The sequence below is a fragment of the Leptosomus discolor genome, chromosome 1 (assembly GCF_034619465.1).
Source record: "Leptosomus discolor isolate bLepDis1 chromosome 1, bLepDis1.hap2, whole genome shotgun sequence".
NCBI classification, from domain to species: Eukaryota; Metazoa; Chordata; class Aves; order Leptosomiformes; family Leptosomidae; genus Leptosomus; species Leptosomus discolor.
Window position 1 is genome coordinate 179,861,168 of NC_141391.1, and position 23,852 is coordinate 179,885,019.

A 23,852-nucleotide genomic window follows, 5' to 3' on the forward strand; every position below is an offset into this window, starting at 1 on the left:
ACAAGCAGTAATACATGTGTATTAACGCTGAAATTGGAAAATTACTGCATTAGTTTTCAAAATATGAATTATGCCTGTTTTCATCCAAAGCTTTAATGAGAAGTGTTCTGTTTCTGTACAAGTAGTTCAAGCGTGAACTTCTTAAGTGGTGGTACACAAAGCAGTTATCCTGAACATATGTAAAAGTTTGTTCAAAAATCTCAGCACAGGATTCTTTTCTAGAACTGGTAACTGCTCACATAGTTCCAATTCCTGTGGGGAACTGGATGTTCACTTCCTCAGTGGGAACTGCTTCTTTATGCTGCAATTACATATGAAGAAAATTCTTTCATGTGTTTTTCCTTATGCTTCATGTCCATCACTTCCTCAGCATGCATCTTCCCTTTCACAACCAGGACACCGCTCCCCTGAAGCCTGTGTAAGTTTTCAAGGAGAGAAATACTGGGGTTTAGGTATTACCTGGGTTATGATGTGCTGGCTTTACAAATCTGGCCTAAAGTTCTAAATACGGGGGGGGCAGGGGGTGATGTATTTCACTTTTTTAGTGCAATCTTTAGTTAGTAAAGCCTAGAGTTTCTGACTCTTTTTACTTCCCTGGGGTTTGATCAAACTGACTACCTCTAATGCTGAGGAACTGTACATTGACTATTCCTCAGGGCAACCAAGAATGCTCCCGTACAGAGCTTTCAGGACAAAGCCTGGTGTTCCCTGTAATCGGTACTATTTGGCTGGACAGAGTCGAGACCAGGGCCCCCTCTCTGATGTTGTCAAAGAATTTTCTCTCCCTCCCATCCAATGCCATCTGTACAGCTGCCTGGAAGAGAAACACATTAAAAAGAACAATGATAAAAGGACAACTGGGACATAAAAGTGTTACAAGACCTGAATAAGCAAAGGTTGAAAATGAAGTGAGGAAAAATACTGATTAGCTCATCAAGGAGGAAGTTACCTAGTGAAAAAAGAACTAGAGCATCCAGTGCTCCAGTCTCTTCTACTCTGGGGACTGATCAGGATGCAGGGAGTACCAAAAGAGATATTTATGGGGATCATCAACCACAGGTCCTGGCTCCTAACAATAAATGAATAGGAATTTCAGTCTTAACTCTGACTCTGCACAGTGAAAGAGCGTATTACCTCCACTAAACAGTGGTGATGACTGATGAAATTACCAGCAGGAAGGATCATCTGGGCTCCTTAATTAACTTTGGCCAGTGTAAACTATCTCAAAGCTTACTAGTATTAGCTAATCTAATCTGATGGAATTTGCAGGAATGGATTAGAACAAGCTCTGATAATTCTGTGCCAGAGAAACAGGAGGTATCAAGTAGTAGGGTGCAACATTAATTTTCAGAAGCACAGCCAAGATCAGGAAATCATCCACAGTCCACGCATTCCACTTCACGGTCAACAGTGTTAACAGATATTTAAAGTCTGCAAAACTTTACACTCAGTACTGCAAGAATGCTCTTCTGCAGATTTCCTTGAAACCAAACAAATATGGTTTAATCATGCAGAAAAATTGTATTTTCTCCCAAGAATTTTTTTTTTTTTTAGCTACGCTAAGTCAATTTTAACAATAAATTTTTCCTGGAAAGAAGGAAAATAGCAGGCAACGTATTTTCAAGTTCCCAAAACAGCCACTGACAGTCTAACCTTTGAAGACAGCTATTTTTTCCGTTAGACTCTGACTTTTATTCAGTCAGAAATTCATCCTCCCTAGCACATGGGATACTATTAGAATAAATATCTACGTCATGTATTTGTCGGAAGACAAAGTCATAATGGTTCCTCTTCATCCTAAGATGTATGAATCTGCACTGTGCAAGAGATTTAAAAATCAGTATTTACTAGCGCTACTAAAACACAAAACATTCAAGTAGTATATAACTGTAATGCAAGCCCTTGCATGGCAATCCAAATTTATTGAACTACTGATGCTAAGTCATACAAAATTGCACCACTTTAATTAAGGCTTTTAGTTTACATTTGGCCACCTCAAAGCAGTTGTAACATTAGGTTGGTCAATTTAAATACTGTGGCTCCCTGTTGGATATACACACAATCTTTACACCCAAACGTTAATGCATACAAAGCAACAAGGCATTGTTAAATAAATCAGCAAAAGTTAATTACTGCAACTTAGGCCCTGTGACCAATTACACATGATTAAAATTACTTCCCACATTCACATCCACAGTACTCTTCCACCATTTAACATCTCAACCAAAACGTTACACATGTAAAACAATCACTAACAGGCAAAAGTACTAAACCTGTATATTTGGTATTGCAAATACACTTATGCATGAGCAAGCAAGGGAATTCACAGTGAGAATCTACAGCTGCAGAAGCCCGAAAATGATTTACAAAAAATTGTTAAATCATTAAAAAATCGTTTTAAAATATACACTTCTTGTTGTAGACCCCCACTGTACACACAACTATAAACATTGTTCCCTATGTAAACAAGGAAAAGGAAACATACAATAAAAGGTTGAAAAGTCTGGACATTTCCTTCCCAACAGATATTAAAGGCCATGTCTTTAGTCAGACGTTATACTGAAAGGACTCTTAAAGACTAGATCACTGTCTCCACAGGTTTTTCCTAAAATTAAAAAACTATATAGCTGTTGTGTTAATCAAAGCGCTTTTGTACAATACGATGATGATGATCCTGTATTTCTTTAAAAAAGTTACAATAAGCTACAAATACCGATGAAGCAAAGTTATCTGGAGTAGTCTATATAGGAGCTCTTTGGACTTTCTTTTATTATGCTAAAATAGTGGTGCTTTTAGGATTTACATTATTGTACTCTCCAATAGAAAGTGGGGATTGTTGAAGTATACAGTACACAGTTTTCATACATGTACAACATTGGTGGATGAACAATGTCTCTTATCAGTAATACTGGATGTAGGCTCTGGTTTTACCAGTTGCATACACTTAGAATATTTATAAGTAAAAATCTCTCATGACACTGGAAAGTGATTAGAATGTGCAAACTGATGTAGTAGCTTTCATCCATTTCTTAAAGGGTACCACCACAGGAAAGTCCATTTAAGATGTTGGTAGGTTTAATAAAGTTGGAATGCTGGCACTGTTGAATTGGGCAACAGTTCTTCAGACCTGTAACAGCAAAACGAGAGGTTAGTATTCGCAACAACTATTTGTCAGTGCCCTTTAGTTAAAGCAACTAAACTTGATTAAGAACTAGCGAAGTTTTTAGCAAATAGACTTAGAAAATAACCCTATCACTTCTCCTCTACCAATATAATTTCTACTGTACACATACAAATTAGTAAAACTGAACTGGGATACATATGGTAATCCAAGCTGAACTGTGGAAGTAGTATTTGATGGGTGGGACTAGTTTTGCTTACAGCGCGACAGTTGCGGTGGCTTTAAAAACAAAACCACATTTGGAGGATCAAAGCTCCTGAGCAAAAGCCCTGTTAAGGAAATGGAGCAGCCGTTTCTGCCACCCTTGGCTAATGCGTTTGGAACCCTCTCAGTTTTAATTTGAATAACTTGAATGAGTTCAAAGTAAGTTAGTTTTAATATCGACACAAAAAAAAAAAAAAAAAAAAGAGTTAAATATGGCACTATCCAAGTATTAACAAAAGCCTGAAATTTATGACAGTGAAATGTCCTACCAGGATCCTCCTGTATATCAAACAAGTCTACTGGATGACAAAATAATGGATCATAGCACTGAAGCAACCAAACCACTGTATGCCCAGTAAAACCAAAGGGAATCGAGATGAACAGGTAACTTGCATGATGTCAGGTCAATCACGAGAGACCTCTGCCCATACTAAGGCTCGGAGGTGGAAAGAGGGAAACAACTTGCCCAAGAACAAGTTGCAGAAAAAAAATTCACGCCTGCTGACTAACTTCTGGAAAGGCTTGCTTAAAGAGCAGGCTGGAGCCTGCTTGAGCCTTCAGCAGCATTCTTACAGCATGGATTTAGTCATGCAGAACATCAGCCAACTGCCAACGAGCAAGAAATTGATTGAGTAACCAATAGCTCCAGGTCAAATATTTGGACTGTTACAATGATCACTTCACCGTTCTCTTCAAAGTGTACTAATTACAATGCAGTCTATAAAATAGCCATATAGTCCAAAGAAAGTAAGCTGAACTCCTATGACATCATGCAAATATATGTAAGAATTCAAAGCAGGAAGTGGTATTTCAGTGTACAAACTGCAATATTTTACAGTGTGGACTCCTGGTAATTGAGCTCTTGCAGTAAGTTTTATCAGCCTTTAAAAAACAATACGCTGTTTCCAAAAGCTAAAGTTTTGAAATACCACAACAAACATTCTTAATTTGAGCTCTGCCAACACCATAAAGCTTGGAAAAAAAAAATTGATACTAGTGTGAACAGTGTGTCTTGCACATAATTGTAGTTCTGACTTTGGAATGGCAAAATAAAGACCATAAAAATTTCTAAGATAATGTAAACCAAGAATTTTCAATGCTGTTCTGCATCAACAGCTACCACAGTTGTTCAGGTTTTTTGTTGTTATTGTTTCATTTGTTTCTAATAGCCATAATACACAGAAAATTTTAAAATGTTTACCTGGCTCAGAGCTACAGTACAGCTATGTATTAAAGTAGCTGACATGATGACTTTTTGCGTGCTTTTCCAGGCACTGGAGTTTTTCTGTTAATTTGTCGCACAAGGTCATAAAAGATCTGAGAATATAAAAATCAGTTGGTTACCGGAACTAAGAGGCTCCTCTCATAACCTTAAGCCTTGAATCTCCACGCATAACGTACTCACATAGTCAAGAACCCCTGCAAATATTTAGTAATCACAGAGCCAGAGAGTTGCATTGCATACTTACTTAATACCCGTTTTGTTTTCCTGTTTTAAGATAATGGTCTGCCAAGGGTTTTCCACTTTCAATCAAGCAACCTGGAAAGGCATCTATAGTCTGCAGCTATTTAATCTCTGGGTCAAATCTATCTGAACACACACGATACATGCCATAGCGATCCACTACTGTATGCTACTACTTTGCAATTCAGCACTGAGGTCAACAAACAGGCCACAGCTTTCTTCTAACTGCAGTCACTCTAAGGACATTCTTTTAAAGAAACTTCTAGTAAGTTTTAACTACACATTTTCATGGTAACTCAAGTATACTGCATATTCAGTAATAGTCTCTTGTATTTCAATGAGATCATGCTTTTCCAGATACTTTAAAAATACTGAAGTCTAGAAAATTAATTCAGCAGCCTCTCTAGGACTACAGCATGACATAAGCGTAACATTTCCTGGAAAAGTAACTCATGTATGAGACTCTCTCACACTTTGAGTCTCCTAGAATTCTAATTAGAACACAATTTTGTTGAAAGGCTAATTTAAGACAAGTCTACATACTACAATTAAACAGCATCTGTTTCGTTCATAACTGACATTGCTCCAATTATTTCAGCATCTCCTAAATCAAGGCAGTCCTCATACTAAAGCCATCCTAGCAGTTTCCTAAGCACTGGCTGCAAAGCAGCAAACATTCCAACAAGGGCTTTTAGTATTTGATGGAAGTTCTAGTTTATTAAACATATGACTTTTATATAGTTAAGCTGATTAATTTGTATTTAAGAAAATACTGAATAGTTTCCAGAAATTTCCAACTAATTAAACACACATTACTTATTTTTAAATTCAGCTGTGCTTAAAACCACCATACTCTTTTGATTACATGCAAGTCTTGCACAGAGGCCCTTTCAATTTGACTGATGCTGCCAACAACATTTTCCAGAAGACCCAATGAACTGTAGGGTTTATCACAAAATTCAAGCTGTTCCAGAAATGTAAATACTAACACAGCTTATTTTTCTAAAAATTTTTGCCTCCCTTTCTTTATGCCGACACCCCTGCTGGATAAGAAGGCATGCAATATGGCAAGTCTCAAAACCATGTGTGTTTGGTCAGTCATCTACCTCCTGCTACATAAATAAGTAGCTAGACAAGTAGAGAGGCTTTCACCCCCTCTTTTTCTTTACAGAGGTGCTAGTTTTGACAAAACCCTTAAGAGTTTTTGTTCTACCATCTCAAGTAAGTTAATACCAAATAACTTAAATCAAATAGTTTTAAGGACTTAATTCTCTTAAAGGTCTTTAAAAAAAAAAAGTAGTCTAGCAGTACATTCTCAGTTGATAAAGATGGTATCAGCTAGGGAATGTAACATGAAAGTACTTATCCCAAATTCATATGAATATAGTTTGAAAACAAATTATGCTAAAATTAATGTAATTTTAAAATAAGTCCCAAGCCAAAGCTAAATACATCTCTCAAATTCTCCCAATAATAGGGTACAGTTTTGTCCATTACAGCAAATGTTATTCATAATTTTGTTAGTTTTTCCTTGACAAAGGATAAATGTTTGTTTAGCAGAACAGTGTTCCATCCCTCTCTCCCTGCCACCCTTCCCCCACAGGTAACATGCCTTACTTACCTCGTTAACATTTATCTTTGATTTTGCAGAGGACTCTAAGAACGCACAGTTATTCCATTGCCTTGCTAGGTTCTGACCTTGCTCCTTTCCCACAACTCTTTCATCTTCCAAGTCACACTTATTGCCAACCAGAATCATAGGCACCTAAAAAGCAATTTAATATCAGTAAAGAAATCATTAAAATTTTGGGAAGGCACAATGTAAATGCACACCTCAAACCTATTTGAATCCTTAGAGGATCCTGACTTCCAGCATAATCAAGCTCTGCTATAACTGAAACTTAAGTTTACAGTTGCGCGATACTTTCATCTTCAAACGGAAGTGACTGCATTTTTTGCCTGCTGTTTGGCAGGGCAGTGGTGGGAAGGGTTTGAGGATTCAGTACGCTGCCAACTGAGCAAGTGTCACATGTTCTAGATGACCTAATGAGATTTCATTTTTGGATGTTTAAGGCATCAAGGAATCTACTGTAGAATCTGCTACAGGATTCCTACATGCTCAGAAATCCTGGAAAAATGGCCTGTACTAGGTAGCATGATGAAGGATGCTAAAGCTCCTTTCACCATTCCACTACTTACGCACTCTTTTCAATAGCAGTTTGCCCACACAGTTCTTACCAGTAAGCTGATGCACGCAGACGAAAGAAACACCCTACCTTATCAAAATTACCAACTACAGAAAATACTGAATTGACCTTTGTGGCAAGAAGAGGCAATCATACAAAGTTGTTGGGTTTTTTCCCCTTCCTTTTACTAATTAAGGACATCGCTAAGTTTCTCCCAAATTCAGGTGTTGAAAAAAAAGGTTTACAGTATTTTGACCATTTAATTTCCCCCCACTGAGGAAGCAAGTCACACTTAAGCTTTGGCATAGGAAGAACTTTATGCAAATTTTGCCGAGAACTGAAGTTGCAACTTGAAGCTCATTATCCTTCTGCTGATACTATGGAATGGCTTTCAAGACTGAGGGAGTGTTATAAAAAGAAATACAATTCCGAGGAAATACTACCAAAGAAATCTTATGCTAGTCAGCCTAAATATACCATGTAAACTAAGCTTTCAAATATAATCACATTTACCTTGATTCTAGTGTACAAAATTAATTTGATGCTAAACAAGGCTATAACTTGGTAGGTTCTGGATGGGAAAGGTACGTGCAGCTTAAATACTACTGATTCGAGATACATGTATGATAATGGGTAATAAATCACTTCTAGAAGAAATCTGCTGAACATAGTCAAGACCTGCAAACGCTTATGGCTTACTCTAAATATTAAACATTTTTAGAGATGCTTACATCATCAGTGTCTTTGACTCGAAGAATCTGTTCTCTTAGATCCTGTAAATCATTAAACGTGGACTGTGCTGTGATGGAATATACTAATGCAAAACCTTGTCCATTTTTCATGTATAGGTCTCTCATTGCTGTAAACTGTTCCTGTAATCAAAAAATAGATACAGATGTTGCATCCAATTTGCACTTTCCTTGCACAAACTGCGATATACTTCAGGTCACAAATGGATCACAAGTACAATGCACTTCTGCTCCCTCCCCCGCTTCAAACGGACCCGTATTTTACTGTTTGACTATACACATTATAGTAACTTTAACTGCTTTTAAAGAAATCTGGCATTTGGAACATTTAGATATTGCCAAGGGCTATACCCTGGGAAAAAGTCATAGAAAATAGAGTAATTTCATAAGAGAGAAGAGGTACGACGAAAGATAAAGTGTAATCTGTAGATTACAAAAGTTACATTCCTCCCCAGTCTCTGCTTACATGCCAACTTTTTCCCCATCTCCTGATTGCTCTTTAAAACGCACTGTAAAGTAAATGCATCCCTTTCTAGCCTCCATTTTGTGATCTAGGCATTTTCCTATGCTAGGCTCTGCTTTAATTTTCAAGGAGATTGACTAGAGGGTGGAGATATTCTAATAGGCTTGTCACATTTCCCAGATTTCAGTCACAACTATGATACTGCACATGAAGATTCACTGGTGGACTGCACAGCGGCATTAGGACTTCTCCCTGTTAAAAATTCTCACCGGTATGGCTGTGGAATAGCATTTGTCTTTCTCACATTGGTGACTCTGCTATCTTGTGCCTGATCAATCACTCATCAAGTCCCTTGCTGTACATCAGATGAAAAGCGCAATTTATTTTGAGAGAACAGCCACTCCACCTTTCTGTAGTTCTACATGGCCTAATACAGAGCTTAAATAAGTTATTATTGGATCAGATCACTACTACAGTTCAGAGAACACATGTTACACTCCAAGGGTCTTGAGCTCACACTTACTGGAATCAACGAAAGAAATTACTGGTTCCAGTGATTTTGGAACTAATCAGAGAAAAACCTGACCAGTATGTAAAGGGTCAGCATAAACCCTGAGCTTTGAGTTCCCATAAGCTGACTAAAGCAACACTATTTTTATCCCAATGTCAGAGCAGATCTCACACACAAATGAAAAAGGAGAGAAGTAGAAAGCATGTATTCTCTACAGCAACTGAAATCAAACCCGAGTAACCATTGTGCCTAAATTTACCTCTAGGCAATATAAACTTAAAACTAAGCATTTTAAAAGAGATTGTGCTGCTATCTCATGTTGCCCCTATTACAGAACATGAGCTCACAGGAAACTTGCAAGTAGTGTTCTGCAATCAAGTTTTGCTCAAATACTAGTATGTTAAAAAACATCCTTTAATCCAATGCACCGACCACAGTTACTCTTTAGAGAATGAGGAAAGAAACATGTCACCATTCACATCCCTACAGCTTTTGACTGTTTTAACACTGTACATCAGTATTGAGGAAAGCTGGTTTTACGTACCGTTCCTGCAGTATCTAAAATTTCGAGCATACACTGCTGTGCATCTACTTCAACTTGCTGTCAAGAGAGAAAGACGAGGTTAGAATTTTTCCTCTTGCCACTCTGCCCTCCAAAGACACCAGGAATTGTGTGATTTTTATAAGCAAATTCATAATGCATAAAGCAACATAATGGCTTAAGAAGATTATATGGATATAGACTTTGAAAACAGCAGGAAGAAGCCTTTCGAAGAGCCCTAGTGACATTTTCAAAAGCAGCGTCAGCAGCCAAGTACCACTTTGCGAAGTGATTAGGGATTTTTGATTATTTAAAAGGTGGCTGCTAAATTTGTAATGATGGTTATCAGCAACTAGCACAACTAATTTTTACTTGTTTCAGGGATCATTTACAGATTGAAAGAAAAGTACAGGTGAAAGCTAGAAAGATGGACTGGCATACTAATGCTCATTCAATAGTAATTACGATCAACAAGAGAGTAAGTACAGCAAACAGTCAGCCAAGCAAACCACTGAGAGTGGTGTTCCCAAAACAAGCCTTTAGTGACACTAGTTAGGAAACTAATGTAACTTAGAAAAAAATGGCAAAAAAAAGGTGGTTTAAGAAACAGGATCAGTTTGTGTACCTGTTTCCAAGTTCCTGTATCCAGTTTCTACCTCAAAACCAAAAACCAGCTGCGAGGGCAGCAAAGGACATGGAAGTGCCCTCAGTGCTGTTTCAAGGAGGCTACCCACATTTTAGTTTTCTTTCAAGCTATTGGTACACTTCCCTTGTTTCCATTTGCATGTAAAACTTCTAGTTGGCAGATCAGCACTCAGAAAGAACTTTGTGTGCCCTATTCCAGATACAAGCATTACCACTAGTTTAACTTTGAGCTTTTCTTTTGTAACTAGATTTGAGCTTGGGGAGGGAAGAGGAGTATTTCCCCTCCTCTCACACCTCCCCCACGTCCCTAGGGATGGAGATTTCTTCAATATTTTAGCATGTATTGCTGACAAAGTTATTCAGCTGATTAAGCAGCATCTATTCTCTTTATGAAGAAATATTTAGGGAATAAATCAAGGCATCAAGTTTCAAGACTTCATGCTCAATTATTTAGTTCCAGACAAACTTAAAAGTATTTCAAGCCACATCCTTTCAACTTCAAATATTATAAAATTAGATTTAACATTAATAGTATAGAATTGCAACTGCCAAACCAATACATTTTAAAGTCACTCAAGTCAAGAAGCGAGTTAGAATTGTAACTAACAGTGAGGGGAAGAAAATGACTGCCTAAAGTGTTGTTCAGACACAAGCAAGAGTTCAACAATCTGGCTGATTTCAAAAGAATACACAGAGATATTCCTAGTCATTTGGGGACCAAATCTGAAAGGAACATTAGAAGATCTTTGCTATTAAAAAAAAAAAAAATCCACCAAAAAATCCACAATAATAAATTAATTAGCAAAATTTCCGAAAAAGGCTTTACTTTATTAGGTTCCATGGAAACAGCCTTTGGAAAAAGTCACCCAGCAAATATCATGAATCTAGTATGACCTGAAGAATGTAAATATATAACAAAGGAAACATTTCACTTTAGTACAGCTTGTGAATAATTTTTGCAGTCATTTATTGGGCCTGACCCAGCAAAGGCCTGCACCAAATATTGGGATAGGGTCCAAAATTCCTGCTCCCCTAATACAGAAAAAGTAAGTGACTACACAGAATTTGTTGTTGCTGTTGTCTCTGTAATAAGAGTTCTAGCTTTGGCTGGAAGCCCACACACTTAAGACTGACTAGGATTTTTCCAGCATACAGACTTTCATGAGGTCAAAGAAAACAAGTGCGGAATTATCATTTTGCTCTCACTAATTCCTCTTCTGTTTAGAAGAGATTCTGGTAACTATAGGCTGCAATGGCCGTCAATGCAGCCTCTTTATTCCAATATAAATGTAGTCCAGTGCTGAAAGAGGAGGTCCTGCAGTTTTTGCCCGTTCCCAGCTAGGGTTTATGCATCTTGCCTCCGTCATACAGACACTGGCATTTTTGTGGCCACATGGTGAGCTACATCAGAGTACAAAGCATCTGAAACTAATTCAGCTAAAGAAAGAAAGAAAAGCTAAGAAATTGACACAGCCGAAAACTAATCTGTTTCACCAAATGGTTAACACTTTTGGTAGCAGTCCAGATGTAAACTATCTTAGCCTGGAATATTAATCGTGGTCTCAGCTGAAACTGAAGAGTGAGCAATATGGAGATTCAAGACGATGCAAGCAGTCAGACCTTTCAGCCTGTCATGCTGAAGATGGGAAGACAGAAGCTAACAGGCTACTGTAAGTGTTTGTTCATTTATGATAGGTTTCTGTTAACTTATTAATAAAACAACAACTCATCTAATGGAAGCATACCAAGCTATCAGTTAAACTGTTAGGAGTACAGCATGATGCCTCCAGTGTTCTAAAGGTGAGCATGAAGTCGGTTTTAGCAGATTTTCCTAGTAGCAAAGAAGCTTAGAACCTCCAACGTACAAGTCCAAATCTACCTGCAGATACTAACACACACACATAAACTAATTATAAATACTCTAAAAAAGTACTGTATTTTACTTTTTAAAAAATAATAATAATTAAAAAAAAAAAAAAAAATCAATGTTCTCTATTCTGACAATGAAATTATAAATTAACATTTTTTACTGACTAGCCAGTAAGGTATTATGCTTAACATTAAAAAGCTAGTCTTGAATTATTACTTTTAGACAGACTTTAAGAGTGCTTTTACATTTCAAACTTGTTAAGTTACCTGGTGTTAAGTGGCATTATCAAGTACACCCTTTTTTCAAGCAATGACTCAAATATTTGACAATATGTATTGCAGTTTTAAGTTTCTGTAACACCAGAGAGGTCTTTTGCATATACCTTTCTGTAGGAGTCTTCTATCGTAGGATCGTATTTTTCAACAAATATTCCTTGAACAAACTGTACAGTCTGCAACACAAAAGTTCTTGTAAGATTCTTCTTGTATAGTGACATTTTGCAAACCTTGCAGAGAAGTAACTGTTCTAGGTGTATACTCAGTTATCCATTACGTTTCTGAAGGCAAATTAACTGATTGACATAACTATAAGAAACAGCAGGAAGTTAGATATATATGCGTATTTAACTAAGTACTGTTAGATGAAGCAATGCTACACCTTCCTTTACCCACTCTCACCTACAGAGAAAGAATTATTAAAGCATGCATTGATTTAAGGTTTGTCTAACTCTTGGAATCATTATTAGTTTTTAGTTGAATAGGATACTACACAGCTGCATGGCTTTTACATTTGCATTTAGAACTACTGCATCTTCTGCTACTTATCTGCCAGCATAGGAATTAGTCAAAAAACAACTGCCAGCATTTACTAGTCTTAAGTAGACTCAGTAGAATATTCCTGTGTACCTAGCACGTAGGACGCTTTTAGCACAAGTCAAATGGAACTTAAAGACTCAATGGCCAAGCCAGAGCAGACAGCTTCAAATCCAGAAATGCTGCAGTAAGATAAAGAATTCAGAGGTGAAGCAAAAAGCTCTTTCACAATCTAACACAATTTGTAATTTCAGTTTTCCTTTAGGAACTGCTTTGTAAGAGAATAGTTCTTACCTGATAGAGTGGACCTCTAGACCTTACTTTATGATAAGGTACAAATTAAACTGAAAGATGTAGAGTTCTTAGGTGGGCTAAGAACATCATATTCTGTGAACTTTTTCAGTGATAGTCTAGGTCAGACTGAACTATTCTGTAATTGTTTAACTAAAATGCACTACCCCTTTGGTTTACAATCATTTACCTGCCGCAGCTATACACCTACTTGCAGAGAAAGATGTAGAAAGCATGTTAAACTTTCTGCAACGATGCAAACATATTTCTATTTGCATAAAAAAATTAGTGCTTTAGAGACTGGTATCAAACATGAAGCAAACAGCACCCTGAAGACCTTTCTAGAGTTACCAAGTCCAGACACAGGCAAACCAGTTCATTGTGTAAATTTCATGAAGCAGCTTGATTCCCCACAGACCTATGTCTGGGTTACTCAGTGAAGCTAGGGATCTTCACAATGCTGTGGCCATGCACTTCACTGTGTAAGATGGGCAAAGATCTGACCAAGCACTATCAACCAACCCTGTACAAAAATATTAGCCTGTGATAGCGGACCAATGGGTGTGGATACACCCAGTAAAGGATCCACCTATCCTAGCTAGGAACCCTCAGCAGACATTACTTATTTATGTTTATTTGTGCACACTTACAGAAAAGAAATATGGGTTAGTAGAGAGTGTATTAGAGAAAAAGAGACACGAGAAGCCCAAGAAAAACATACTTGAACTGCCTCACAGAGTACTTACCAGAGCAGACTTTCCAACACCTCCAGAACCAAGAACCACTAGCTTGTATTCACGCATGATGCAAGAGATAAATCACCCTCAATACCTAAAAACACACAATAAATTATTCACCATTTTGGTCAACAGGAAAACTATTTAGCACTACTACAGCCACTGTAAGAGTGCATATATAACAAGACATGAACAGTTAAATATTGATATTAACTGATGAATACAGGAGATACCGTTATAGCCAGGCGTAACTTAAGCAGGATGTCATGTTAATTATTACACAATATGGAAACTATGGATGTTTACTGAAGACACAGTAACCGCTAAACAATGCTACTTTTTCACCGGGCACAAATAAAGTACCTCCAAGGTCTTACTGCTACCAGGATTTTAAGACTTAAAGAAGCGTTATCTAGCTTAATTTCATAGTCAACATAGTACAGACTTGGAAAGGTTTTAAAATGAAGATTTTTATATCCTCAACTAGTTTAGAGAAAAGGCAAGAATAGATTAAGACTGTCTGTAATAAAGACTTCAGCATCATGATCTTGCCAAAATGTCACAAGTGTTTCAAAGAAAGTGCACAAATATCTGGAAGAACTGCTCATGCTCATGTGCATGTATCACTTCCTCAGAGGCCTCTGGATGGTTTCATCTCCTTTATTTACAGCAAGGAGGAATCAGGCATAGAAATTAATTTACTCCAATTGATAGGCCAATTAGAGCATACCATCCAGTGAGGAATGTTCATCTCTCAATATTTTCCAGAAACCTATAAAATCTCTTCTAGTCATGTAAACAAGTCTGTAGCACCTCTCAGCTATAGCCACAGCATTAAGGTTTCACAGGTTTCTCAATATCTTTCATTCACTCACAAGAAGTTGCTTGCACCATGTATTTTACAACAACAGACCAAACCAAATATTCCCAAGAGCCACACAGATGCCTAAAGAGCTTGCAATTTTACAACCACTACATTCATAGTATCAAACAGGTTAATCGGGTAAACATCTGCTAGTGTTTGTTACCTATGGCATCGATACAGTAATTCTAAAAATGTCTCAAATTTCACAGCTACTATATCCTCTCCTCATCAACCCCCTAAACTTATTTCATATCAGACAATTTTTTGTGATTTCATATATATATATACACACACACACGTGTAAATGATTTTGTTCATATGAGCTGACATGTGTGAAATGTCTTCAGTATCCTCTGAAGAACTGAAAGCATCAGCATGCTGACAAAAAAAACCCCAAACAACAAAAAAGAAAGGGACACTTCTTTAGGCAAAAGCTTCTCTTTATTTGTATCGTCATTTACTTTGAAATAACATGCAAATTTTGTTATCTACTGACCCAAAGTTTGATCCGCATGCAGAAAGTACAACCATGACACCACAATCCAGCTCACTAAGCAGGGTTTGATAAAAGGCCCAAGTTAACTATTTGTAATACGGTAGTCATTTTCAAACTATCAGCTCTTAATGCAGCCACAATAAAATGCTGCAAACCATCAGATACAGCATTTCCTCTACCTCATTACTGTTCTCCCATAAAGAAATATTGAATAAACCCTACTATAGTAAAGCTAACAGTTACTATTGATAAGAAAAAACTATCCAAGAGGAGATAGCATGCATTTTTTCATTCTGAAACACTTAAACGCTAAACAAAATATCAGAGACTCATGTAAGAAAATTAAACCAACTTCCTCCCAGCCAACAAACGTTTCTGAAAAAAGAACAGCACGATCCCAGAAGTCAGTTTTCAAGAAAATTCCTTCTTAAGTCTTAAAGTTGATTAATGTTTTGCTAGATAGCTAACCACAGTTATAATGACTGTAGTTTCATTAATAACTGGAGGCAACTAAAATACTCTTTTGAGACCATTCCTCTCCTAGAAGCTAGATCTGTTCCCCTGTTCCACACTAGCTAGTGTGGCTGCCTACAGCAGTCTGCCAGGCGTGCTTGCTCATCTTTGTTGAAAACTGACCCAGCAAAAACAAAATAAGGCCACAGATTTTGGGATGTCTCTGGGTCATGCTGCTCAAGAAAACATGCCTTTTACAGTGCTGCTAGCAACTGAGTTAACAGTCCTATTACTGCTGCCGCTGCTCTGGGAGGAAGGTCTCAGTTCCTTTCCTGCAGGGGCTCTAGCACTTAACCTGATTGAGTTACCTGTTTTCTCCCCTCTCCATCCTGCAGAAAGATGAAATCCTCCCCAAGTGACAAATAATTTGGTTGGGAGAAAGGGGAAGTGCAGGAAATCCAACACAGGTGCTTGTACAAAGTAAGCAGTGGAAGTAAGGTAAGAAAGACCCTTCTCATCAGCAGTAATCTCACAGCATCTCTGAAGACACCCCATCTGTAAGGTATTTAGCATAAAATGAGATGTTTTACATAGAAATTAGAGCACCTCCATACCAGTGTCCATCTTTGCCACCACTGATTAACTCCACGTGGCCAGAAGACTGAGAAATCAAGAGCCAGGTCCTATTTCATTTTCTTCTTGCAAACACATAATGAGCAATCTTTCAACTAGCCTAAACTGATCCTTGCACCTTAGGCAAGCAAAAGAACACAAAGAGAAAGCCATAAGGAAATAATTGATCTGATGACCAGCAAAGCAGGTCTCTCCACAGGCTTCTGATAATTTTGAAACTTCAGTGATCATCACACCTAATAGAACATCTTTTCACTCCTGACTTTAAAAACTGTGTTTTCTTCCCTACATGGGTTTTTGGCCAACATGGACCACCAGGACCACTCACACCACAAGTTAATCTATTCGGCACCACTGTAAATGTTCCATTAGATCCACAAACCTGTAAGTTGTTTGGCCTTTCTACAAACAATAGGAATAAAGGATTGTCTCTAACTGTATTGAAATGCACTTTCTAACTCATGACAAGTTAAGCCTATAACTACATTACCTGTCATTTCTTTAAAACAAACGTTCAGTTATGCCTTTCTTTTTGGTAAGGTATCACTAGAATGACATCAATATAGTGGGTGTAGGGGAAATCCCAGTACAGTAATCTGGGTGAACTGCAGCAATTTCACTGTCTGTAAAAGAACAGTTTAAGTTGAATTTTTCAGCCTTCAGTGTGAAGTTAGCAACTAAACATGAAGATGTCAATGATGAAGGCTGACAGTAATTTAGAACTAACAGAACCCGAGCAGCAGGTACAAAACACCTGTTTTACCTAGTATTCTGAGTCATTTGAGACTTTTTGTTACTGAACAATCTACAATTCCTTAAATAAAATTCCAAATCCTGAAACAATAAGCTAACACCTTGGGTTTAGTGAGAGACTGGCAATTCCACTTTGACTTTCAAACAGGGATTCAAGAATTTACCGCAAGCCAAAGCTTCTTTCTGCATCCAGATTTAGAAGTTTAGCCTCCAATTGCTGTACAACACTCTAGAACCAATTCTACTACTTTATGTGGGGTACATAATTAAAGCATATACATCCACTATTACAGCTGGCTTAGCCCATCTTCTTAATCTCTGAAGCACCTAAGCAAAAAGCTTTTTCAGGACCTTTGAAGACATGGCAAAGCCAAACACTCAAATGTTTCTCTGACCTTGCCTCCAAACTTGGGCAATGAGCAACACAAGTACTAACTGCCTCCTTCATGACAACTTGTCATTTGTACAGTTAGTCCTTAACTCACCAAAAGCACACAGTAATCCTTTATATATACACACCCCTATACAGCACAGAGGTAGCTTAGCATCTCTGCACCAGTCTATCATCAGGTAGTCTGGCAATGATGTCTTGGAATGAAACACAAACCAGCATATCCTCCAAAACGCTTTAAGAAAGGTAACTTGGACATCTCTAACACAGCATGCAGCAGAAGCACCATCTACCTACTCCCACTCCCACTGGCTTTGAGCGGCAGTCCTGATGTCACTTCACCTTCCTCTTACTGTTTTCAAACCCAAGAAAAAATTAAATTCCTAGCTGAGAACTTTTGTAAGACAAGTTTCGTGGTTACAGGTCTTTGCCTCCTTCTCAGCTAAGAAGCCACCAGCCCATGAAGCTAGGAGCTGCTTTGGGACAAACTGCTTGCTCATACTTTACTTTTCAGATTGACACAACGCTTGACTCTGGAACTGATATTGTATTCAGGTCCACCCAGTGCCAACACTATTTCCTTTTGACTCATTTATGACAAATGAGTGGGGGCAAAGGAGGAAGATGACGAAGTACAAAAGAGGAGGTTTAAGCCATAAAGCTTATGTTACCTCATGGTATTTGAAAAAAAACAGAAGCCATCAAGCTTAAAGCAAGACATTAAAGTAAAAAGTTCAACTGCTGAAAGAGATGCAAACTATAAAATTTGAGATGGAAGCTCACACTTCTGGTGGATTTCCTCTTCTGCCTGGGGACAAAAAAAAAAAAAAAAAAAAGCACTTCTCTAGCCATTCTAAAACAGATACTGGACTTAGTGCATGCACTATCTCTTTATAACGTTTCACAATGTGTTTCACATTTTGTCATTGAGTTACTGGAAGAGCTTTAGAAGAATATGTAATTAAGAAAGTATTTGTACAGTCAAGACAGAGTTCAGTGTAGCACCTTAAGAATAATTTTCAGCAGTCTGCACTAACCAGTCATAGCAATGATACCCTTCAGTTCTAAAGCTATCAGAAAGCAACTGTATTAACCGGAAAGTACAAAAAAGTATCATTAGATCACACGATCTCAGATAAGGAGACAGTTAGGTTTACGTGCTTCCTCATCTACAACTTAGCACTCTAAAGCTACAGCTGTATCACCGCATGGCCAGCATTTCTAGAGTAGGGCAAGGTTAAGTCCAACAGCAGTATTTGTCTGTAGTGATCCCCAGATCACTCCATCTCAGGGCTGTAAAATGGATACACTCAAAGCAGCACAACAGAAATGAAGGGACTATGATAACTAAGTAACAGATAAGCAAACTCCCCCCACATTTACTGGACAGTTGATGAAAAGTATCCACCAAATCACTCAACAATTAGATACAAGTTTAAACTTATTCCTACCAAATAAACCAAGTAACCTGTTTGAATCACTCTTCATTTAGTGGAGTCTATTTTAAGAGAGAAATTTCGCTTTGAAGGCTGGCTACCTTTAAAGGTGACAGACCTGCAAGGAGTGTCAGCGATGTCAACTTCCTTTGCTTTTTAATTTTTCTGCTCCTCCATATTTAGGCAGGAAAATAGTGGCGACTGTGGTCTCCATGCAAGCACTAAAGAACAAAACGACAGGAAGCATGCAAAAAGGAAGGCCTTTTTCTCTTCTTAATTGGAGCAGGTACCGGCTCTGAACAGCTGAGTCAAGTATTTACATGCACAGGTATCTGACATAACTGTGATCTCTGGAGATGTCTAATGCAAGATTTCGCTTGAAAGAGAAAAACGAGGGAAGCTACTCTTCCAAAAAACAGCGTTTTTGCATAAACTGGGTTCTAATGCTGTCCCAAGTACACAATCCCTCGAAAGTACAGTGTTCACTTTCAGATGGCCTCCATTAACTGCCATGGGCGCTTCAGCAACTGCCTTGCAACACCTCCTGAAGCTTAATAATCCGTAACGCCACCAGGTCTGGGCAGCCTCTTGCTAGTCTGTTCATATTATTTTTTCTAATTATTGCATGTATTAATGTATTACTGTAGTGCATTAACGTAACTGCTTAATTCTACTTCCTCGTGGCACACTTCTTAAAATTAAACTACCTGATAAACTACAGGAGCAAGAGCTTTATATGCACATGGAAACTTTTTTTTTTTTTTAATAAAGGTTCTCCTTGAAGGATAAGCATATCTTTGAATAAACCCATCTGAACAGAAGGAAGAAAGGTTAGCCAGGACAAGTCACTGGAAATGAAGTATTTTAAAATCTTCACATCTGTCAAGGACCATGAACATGCAACTTGCTTTCTGCTTCTGCCCTTATTGGATAAAGCAGGAAAACATGCCTCCTGGACATTTTCTTGAACAATTTCTTGAAGTATGTCACCAGAAAAAGGCAAACCAAAGTATGATGCTAAGAAAGTTGAGGAATAAGAAACACTGCTTCAGTGGTGAACAAAGAAACTGCACACTTACCGCTTGTAAAGCTTTGCTAGAAAGCAACCATGCCGTGAAAAATTCAGGAAAGTTCAAATACCATTTGTAATTGGACTTGATATGATAGTTATGAAAGTGGGTTGTGGTTTTATGTTTTGGTGGAATTTAACTTTCAGCTCCTTCAGCTTCAAATTTTGGTTTCTGATTCAACTTCATTACTTTTCTGAGGAATGGGAAAGCTAATAATCCAATCTTTCCAAGCGGCATTAAACCAAATGAAGCTGTAACTGGAGCTCAGCCCCAGGCCAAAGGCATGAACTAAATACGGACATTACTCAAAGATATCCCCGAGACTTGCTTATGCGAACTAGTTGTTCAGGTATGGAATTAAACAAATTCTCCCAGAAGTATTTTCATCTTCAGAAGCAATCATGATTATTCAGCATTTTACCATTATTCTTGTTCAGACCCTGACATTCTGGTTGTATTGTAAAGTTGCAGTGCATTCACTAAGATTTTCATAATGCTTTCGCCCCAGCACATTTACCCCTCTGAAAGAGAAACTTTGTTAGAACCACCTTGGGAATAGCACTCCTAAATTAATCTCAACTGTTTGCATGAGAAAAAAAAGTTTCAAACCTTAGAATGACAGATGAAGCAAATTCACTGACTGGTTTACCTGCTCACAATTAGCAGCGGAGGGGAAAAAAGCCAAGGAAAAAACCCTGCTTCTCAGACAGGGGATACTATCCGTGAGATGGAAAAAGACAACAATGGTCAGACATTTGGAAAAATAGCGCTATCTCAGTCACAGGATCAACCAAGGTCAGAGGATTAAGTCTTTCCAGACAAGATGTTTCCCACTTCTGGTACGACAGCAGTCTCAGACGGCCAAACCTAAATCTTTCTAATCGTCTGTACCATTCAGATCCCATCAAGTTTTGAGTCTCTTGGTTTAGAACCCCTTCTTCAGGGATGCAACTAATTAGAGACAAGATGACATGTGCTGTTCTTAATATTCCCAAACACTTATATGTAAGGGGAAGTCCTAAATTCTTATCCCTCAACTCCAAGGAGTTTTTTTTTCAGAATACTTTCAGTGCATAAGCAGCACCTTGAAAACATCACCCAAAGTGGAAGCCTGTTCATTTTCACCAACTTTTAGACGCTTTAGGAACTAAAGCAACTCAGATAATCCTTATGCAACAGGCTAAGCAGTATCTCTCATAAAAGAGAAATTAAAATACTCTAGAACTGACTTTTACACTTATTTATAGAAAACACTATTCAGAAATCAATTCTGAAGACAAGATACACTGAAAAGTTGATAGGGTCTAATGAAAGACTTTTTATACTCAAGACTCCTGGAAGTAGAGCTACTTCATTACTACTGCAGACTCTTTGGAAGTGAGTCAACTGTTTGGTAAACAAAGCTAGGAGCAATTTTTATTTCAGTTTTAACCTGGTTTTGATTGCTTCTTGTCTTGACAAGTATTTTGTCAGTTGGACGGCTAGTTCTTCTGGGCACTAATACAGCAATTTTTCTTGGACAAAAAAAAAACTTAGTTCTTCAACTAAGTTCAAATATTTTAACTGATGTCACAGGACCTTCAGAGGATTTTCAAAAGGCTGTCTGGGTGATTAACCTTATCCAGTGACATGAAATCATGCTAACCACCTGAGAAAAAGGCAGAGACCTGAGAATAAGTTACTGCAGCACGCACACGGCACTGAGGTTTAAGTTGCTCCTTGAACTGCCCACAGGGATGCTTACCACAGAGATAGCTTAACCAAGTTTTCCTCCTTTCATTGAAGGAAGCTACCTTGATTAACACTGCTCACAGGTACAATTTCTGCAAAGCAACCCATGTGAGCTTACCCTGTGAGACTAGTTTCACTGTCTGTAATTAGTATAGTGAAATAAAATCTGTTGTGTTTTTTTTTTTTTTTTTCCCTTAAGTCAAAGCTAACTCCCAGCTAGATCTTAAATCTGAGCACAAACTTAATGCCTGTTCTAAGGATGGAAACTGGCCTGCTTGCACCCACTGGTATCTCAAGATGAAAGCTTTCTAGTGTGAGAGACTAACAAGCATGTGCAACTTGCAGTGGTTTCATACAAAGTGTAAAGTCATTTCAAAGCAAGTGATGTAATGAACATTCTGAAGCTAATAAAATATACGCTATGCTTCAACACTTACTGAGTTCAAGTTTCCACTTTGTGCAAAAATTCAAATATGTCAATCCAAATTTGGAATCCCTTACAAAACCTAAGCTACAGAGTCTATTTAAGCCTTAAATGGAGTTTGTAACATTTACCAGATTTATTCTTATTTTTGGTGACTGTTTGCCATGGTTTTGGATTTTCTCCCTATTTCATGAGGTAAATTAAATGAAAAAAAAATAAAAAAGAAGAGGAAAAACTTCTTTCCTTTGAGGGTAGCAGAGCACTGGAACAGGCAGCCCAGAGAGGTTGTGGAGTCTCCTTCTCTGGAGATATTCAAAACCCACCTGGACGCGGTTCTGTGCGACCTGCTCTGGATGAACTTGCTTTAGCACAGGGGTTGGACTAGATGATCTCTAGAGGTCCCTTCCAATACCTACCGCTCTGCGACTCTGTGATTCTGTGAAATGGTCACCATCCAAAGGAAGGTCACCAACCAAAGGAAGACTAGGGAAGCTGCAGGCCCTCTCCGGAAGGAACGAAGAGAACTGGTCACAAGTGATATGGAGAAGGCTGAGGTTCTCAATCACTTCTTTGCCTCAGTCTTTACTGGCAAGGGCTCTAGACACACTGTCTAAGCTACAGAAGCTGAAGGTGGGGACTAGAAGGAAGATCTGCCCACTGTAAGCAAAGAGCAGGTTCGTGACTATCTAAATAACCTGAAGGTGTACCATGGGACCTGATGAGATCCATCCATGGGTCCTGAGAGAACTGGCAGACCAAGTTGCTAGGCCACTTTCCATCATATTTGAGAAGTCATGGCAGTCTGGTGAAGTGCCCACTGACTGGAAAAGGGGAAACATCACCCCCATTTTCAAAAAGGGAAAAAAGGAAGACCTGGGCAACTACAGGACAGTCAGTCTTACCTCTGTGACTGGCAAGATCATGGAGCAGATCCTCCTGAAGGCTCTGCTGTGGCACATGGAAAATGTGGAGGTAACTGGTAGCAACCAACACGGCTTCACCAAGGGAAAATCCTGCCTGATGAATCTGGTGGCCTTTCATGATGGAGTTACAGCATCAACTGACAAGGGCAGAAAACCTCATGTTGTCTATCCGGACTTGTGCAAAGCCTTTGACACTGTCCTGCACGACATCCTGGTCTCCAAATTGGAAAGACATAGATTTGGCAGAGGGACCACTCAGTGGATAAGGAATTAGCTGAAAGGTCGCACTCAAAGAGTTGCAATCAATGGCTCGATGTCTGAGTGGAGACCAGTGACAAGTGGTGTTCCTCAGGGACTGATACTGGGACAGGTGCTATTTAACGTCTTTGTTGGCGACTTGGACAGTGGCATTGAGTGCACCCTCAGTAAGTTTGCCGACAACACCAAGTTGTGTGGTGAGGTCGACATGCTGGAGGGAAGGGATGCCATCCAGAGGGACCTGGGCAGGCTGGAGAGATGGGCCCGTGCAAACATCATGAAGTTTAACAAGGCCAAGTGCAAGGTCCTGCCCCTGGGTTGAGGCAATCCCAAGCACAGATACAGGCTAGGCAATGAGTGGATTGAGAGCAGCCCTGGGGAGAAGGGCTTGGAGGTGCTGGTGGATGAAAAGCTGGTCATAAGCCGGCAATGTGCGCTCACGGCCCACAAAGCCAATCACATCCTGGGCTGCATCAAGAGAAGTGTGACCAGCAGGTTGAGGGAGGTGATTCTGCCCCTCTGCTCTGGGGGGGCAGACCCCACCTGGAGTACTGTGTTCCAGCTCTGGAGCCCCCAACACAATAAAGACATGGAGCTGTTGGAGCGAGTCCACAGGAGGGCTACTAAGATGGTCAGAGGGTTGAGCACCTTTCTTACAGGGACAGGTTGAGAGAGTTGGGCTTGTTCAGCCTGGAAAGAAGGCGGCTCCGGGGACACCTTACAGCGGCCTTCCGGTACCTGAAGGGGGCCTACAAGAAAGCTGG

The 23,852-nt window shown here is 38.8% G+C and overlaps 1 protein-coding gene across 1 annotated transcript in view; it reads right to left on the reverse strand.

Annotated features, from left to right (window-relative positions):
- Nucleotides 1-1,884: 1,884 nt before the first annotated feature.
- Nucleotides 1,885-23,852, reverse strand: part of RAP1B (RAP1B, member of RAS oncogene family) — a 32,633-nt gene continuing 10,665 nt past the window's right edge. Inside the window, exons 2-8 of the mRNA XM_086471931.1 lie at nt 13,665-13,749; nt 12,198-12,266; nt 9,304-9,360; nt 7,768-7,908; nt 6,472-6,615; nt 4,587-4,702; nt 1,885-3,127 (exon numbers count right to left, since the gene is read on the reverse strand). Of these exons, the coding sequence (XP_086328057.1) occupies nt 4,616-4,702; nt 6,472-6,615; nt 7,768-7,908; nt 9,304-9,360; nt 12,198-12,266; nt 13,665-13,721 (555 nt within the window). The 5' untranslated portion in view covers nt 13,722-13,749 and the 3' untranslated portion in view covers nt 1,885-3,127; nt 4,587-4,615. The remainder of the gene's footprint in view (nt 3,128-4,586; nt 4,703-6,471; nt 6,616-7,767; nt 7,909-9,303; nt 9,361-12,197; nt 12,267-13,664; nt 13,750-23,852) is intronic.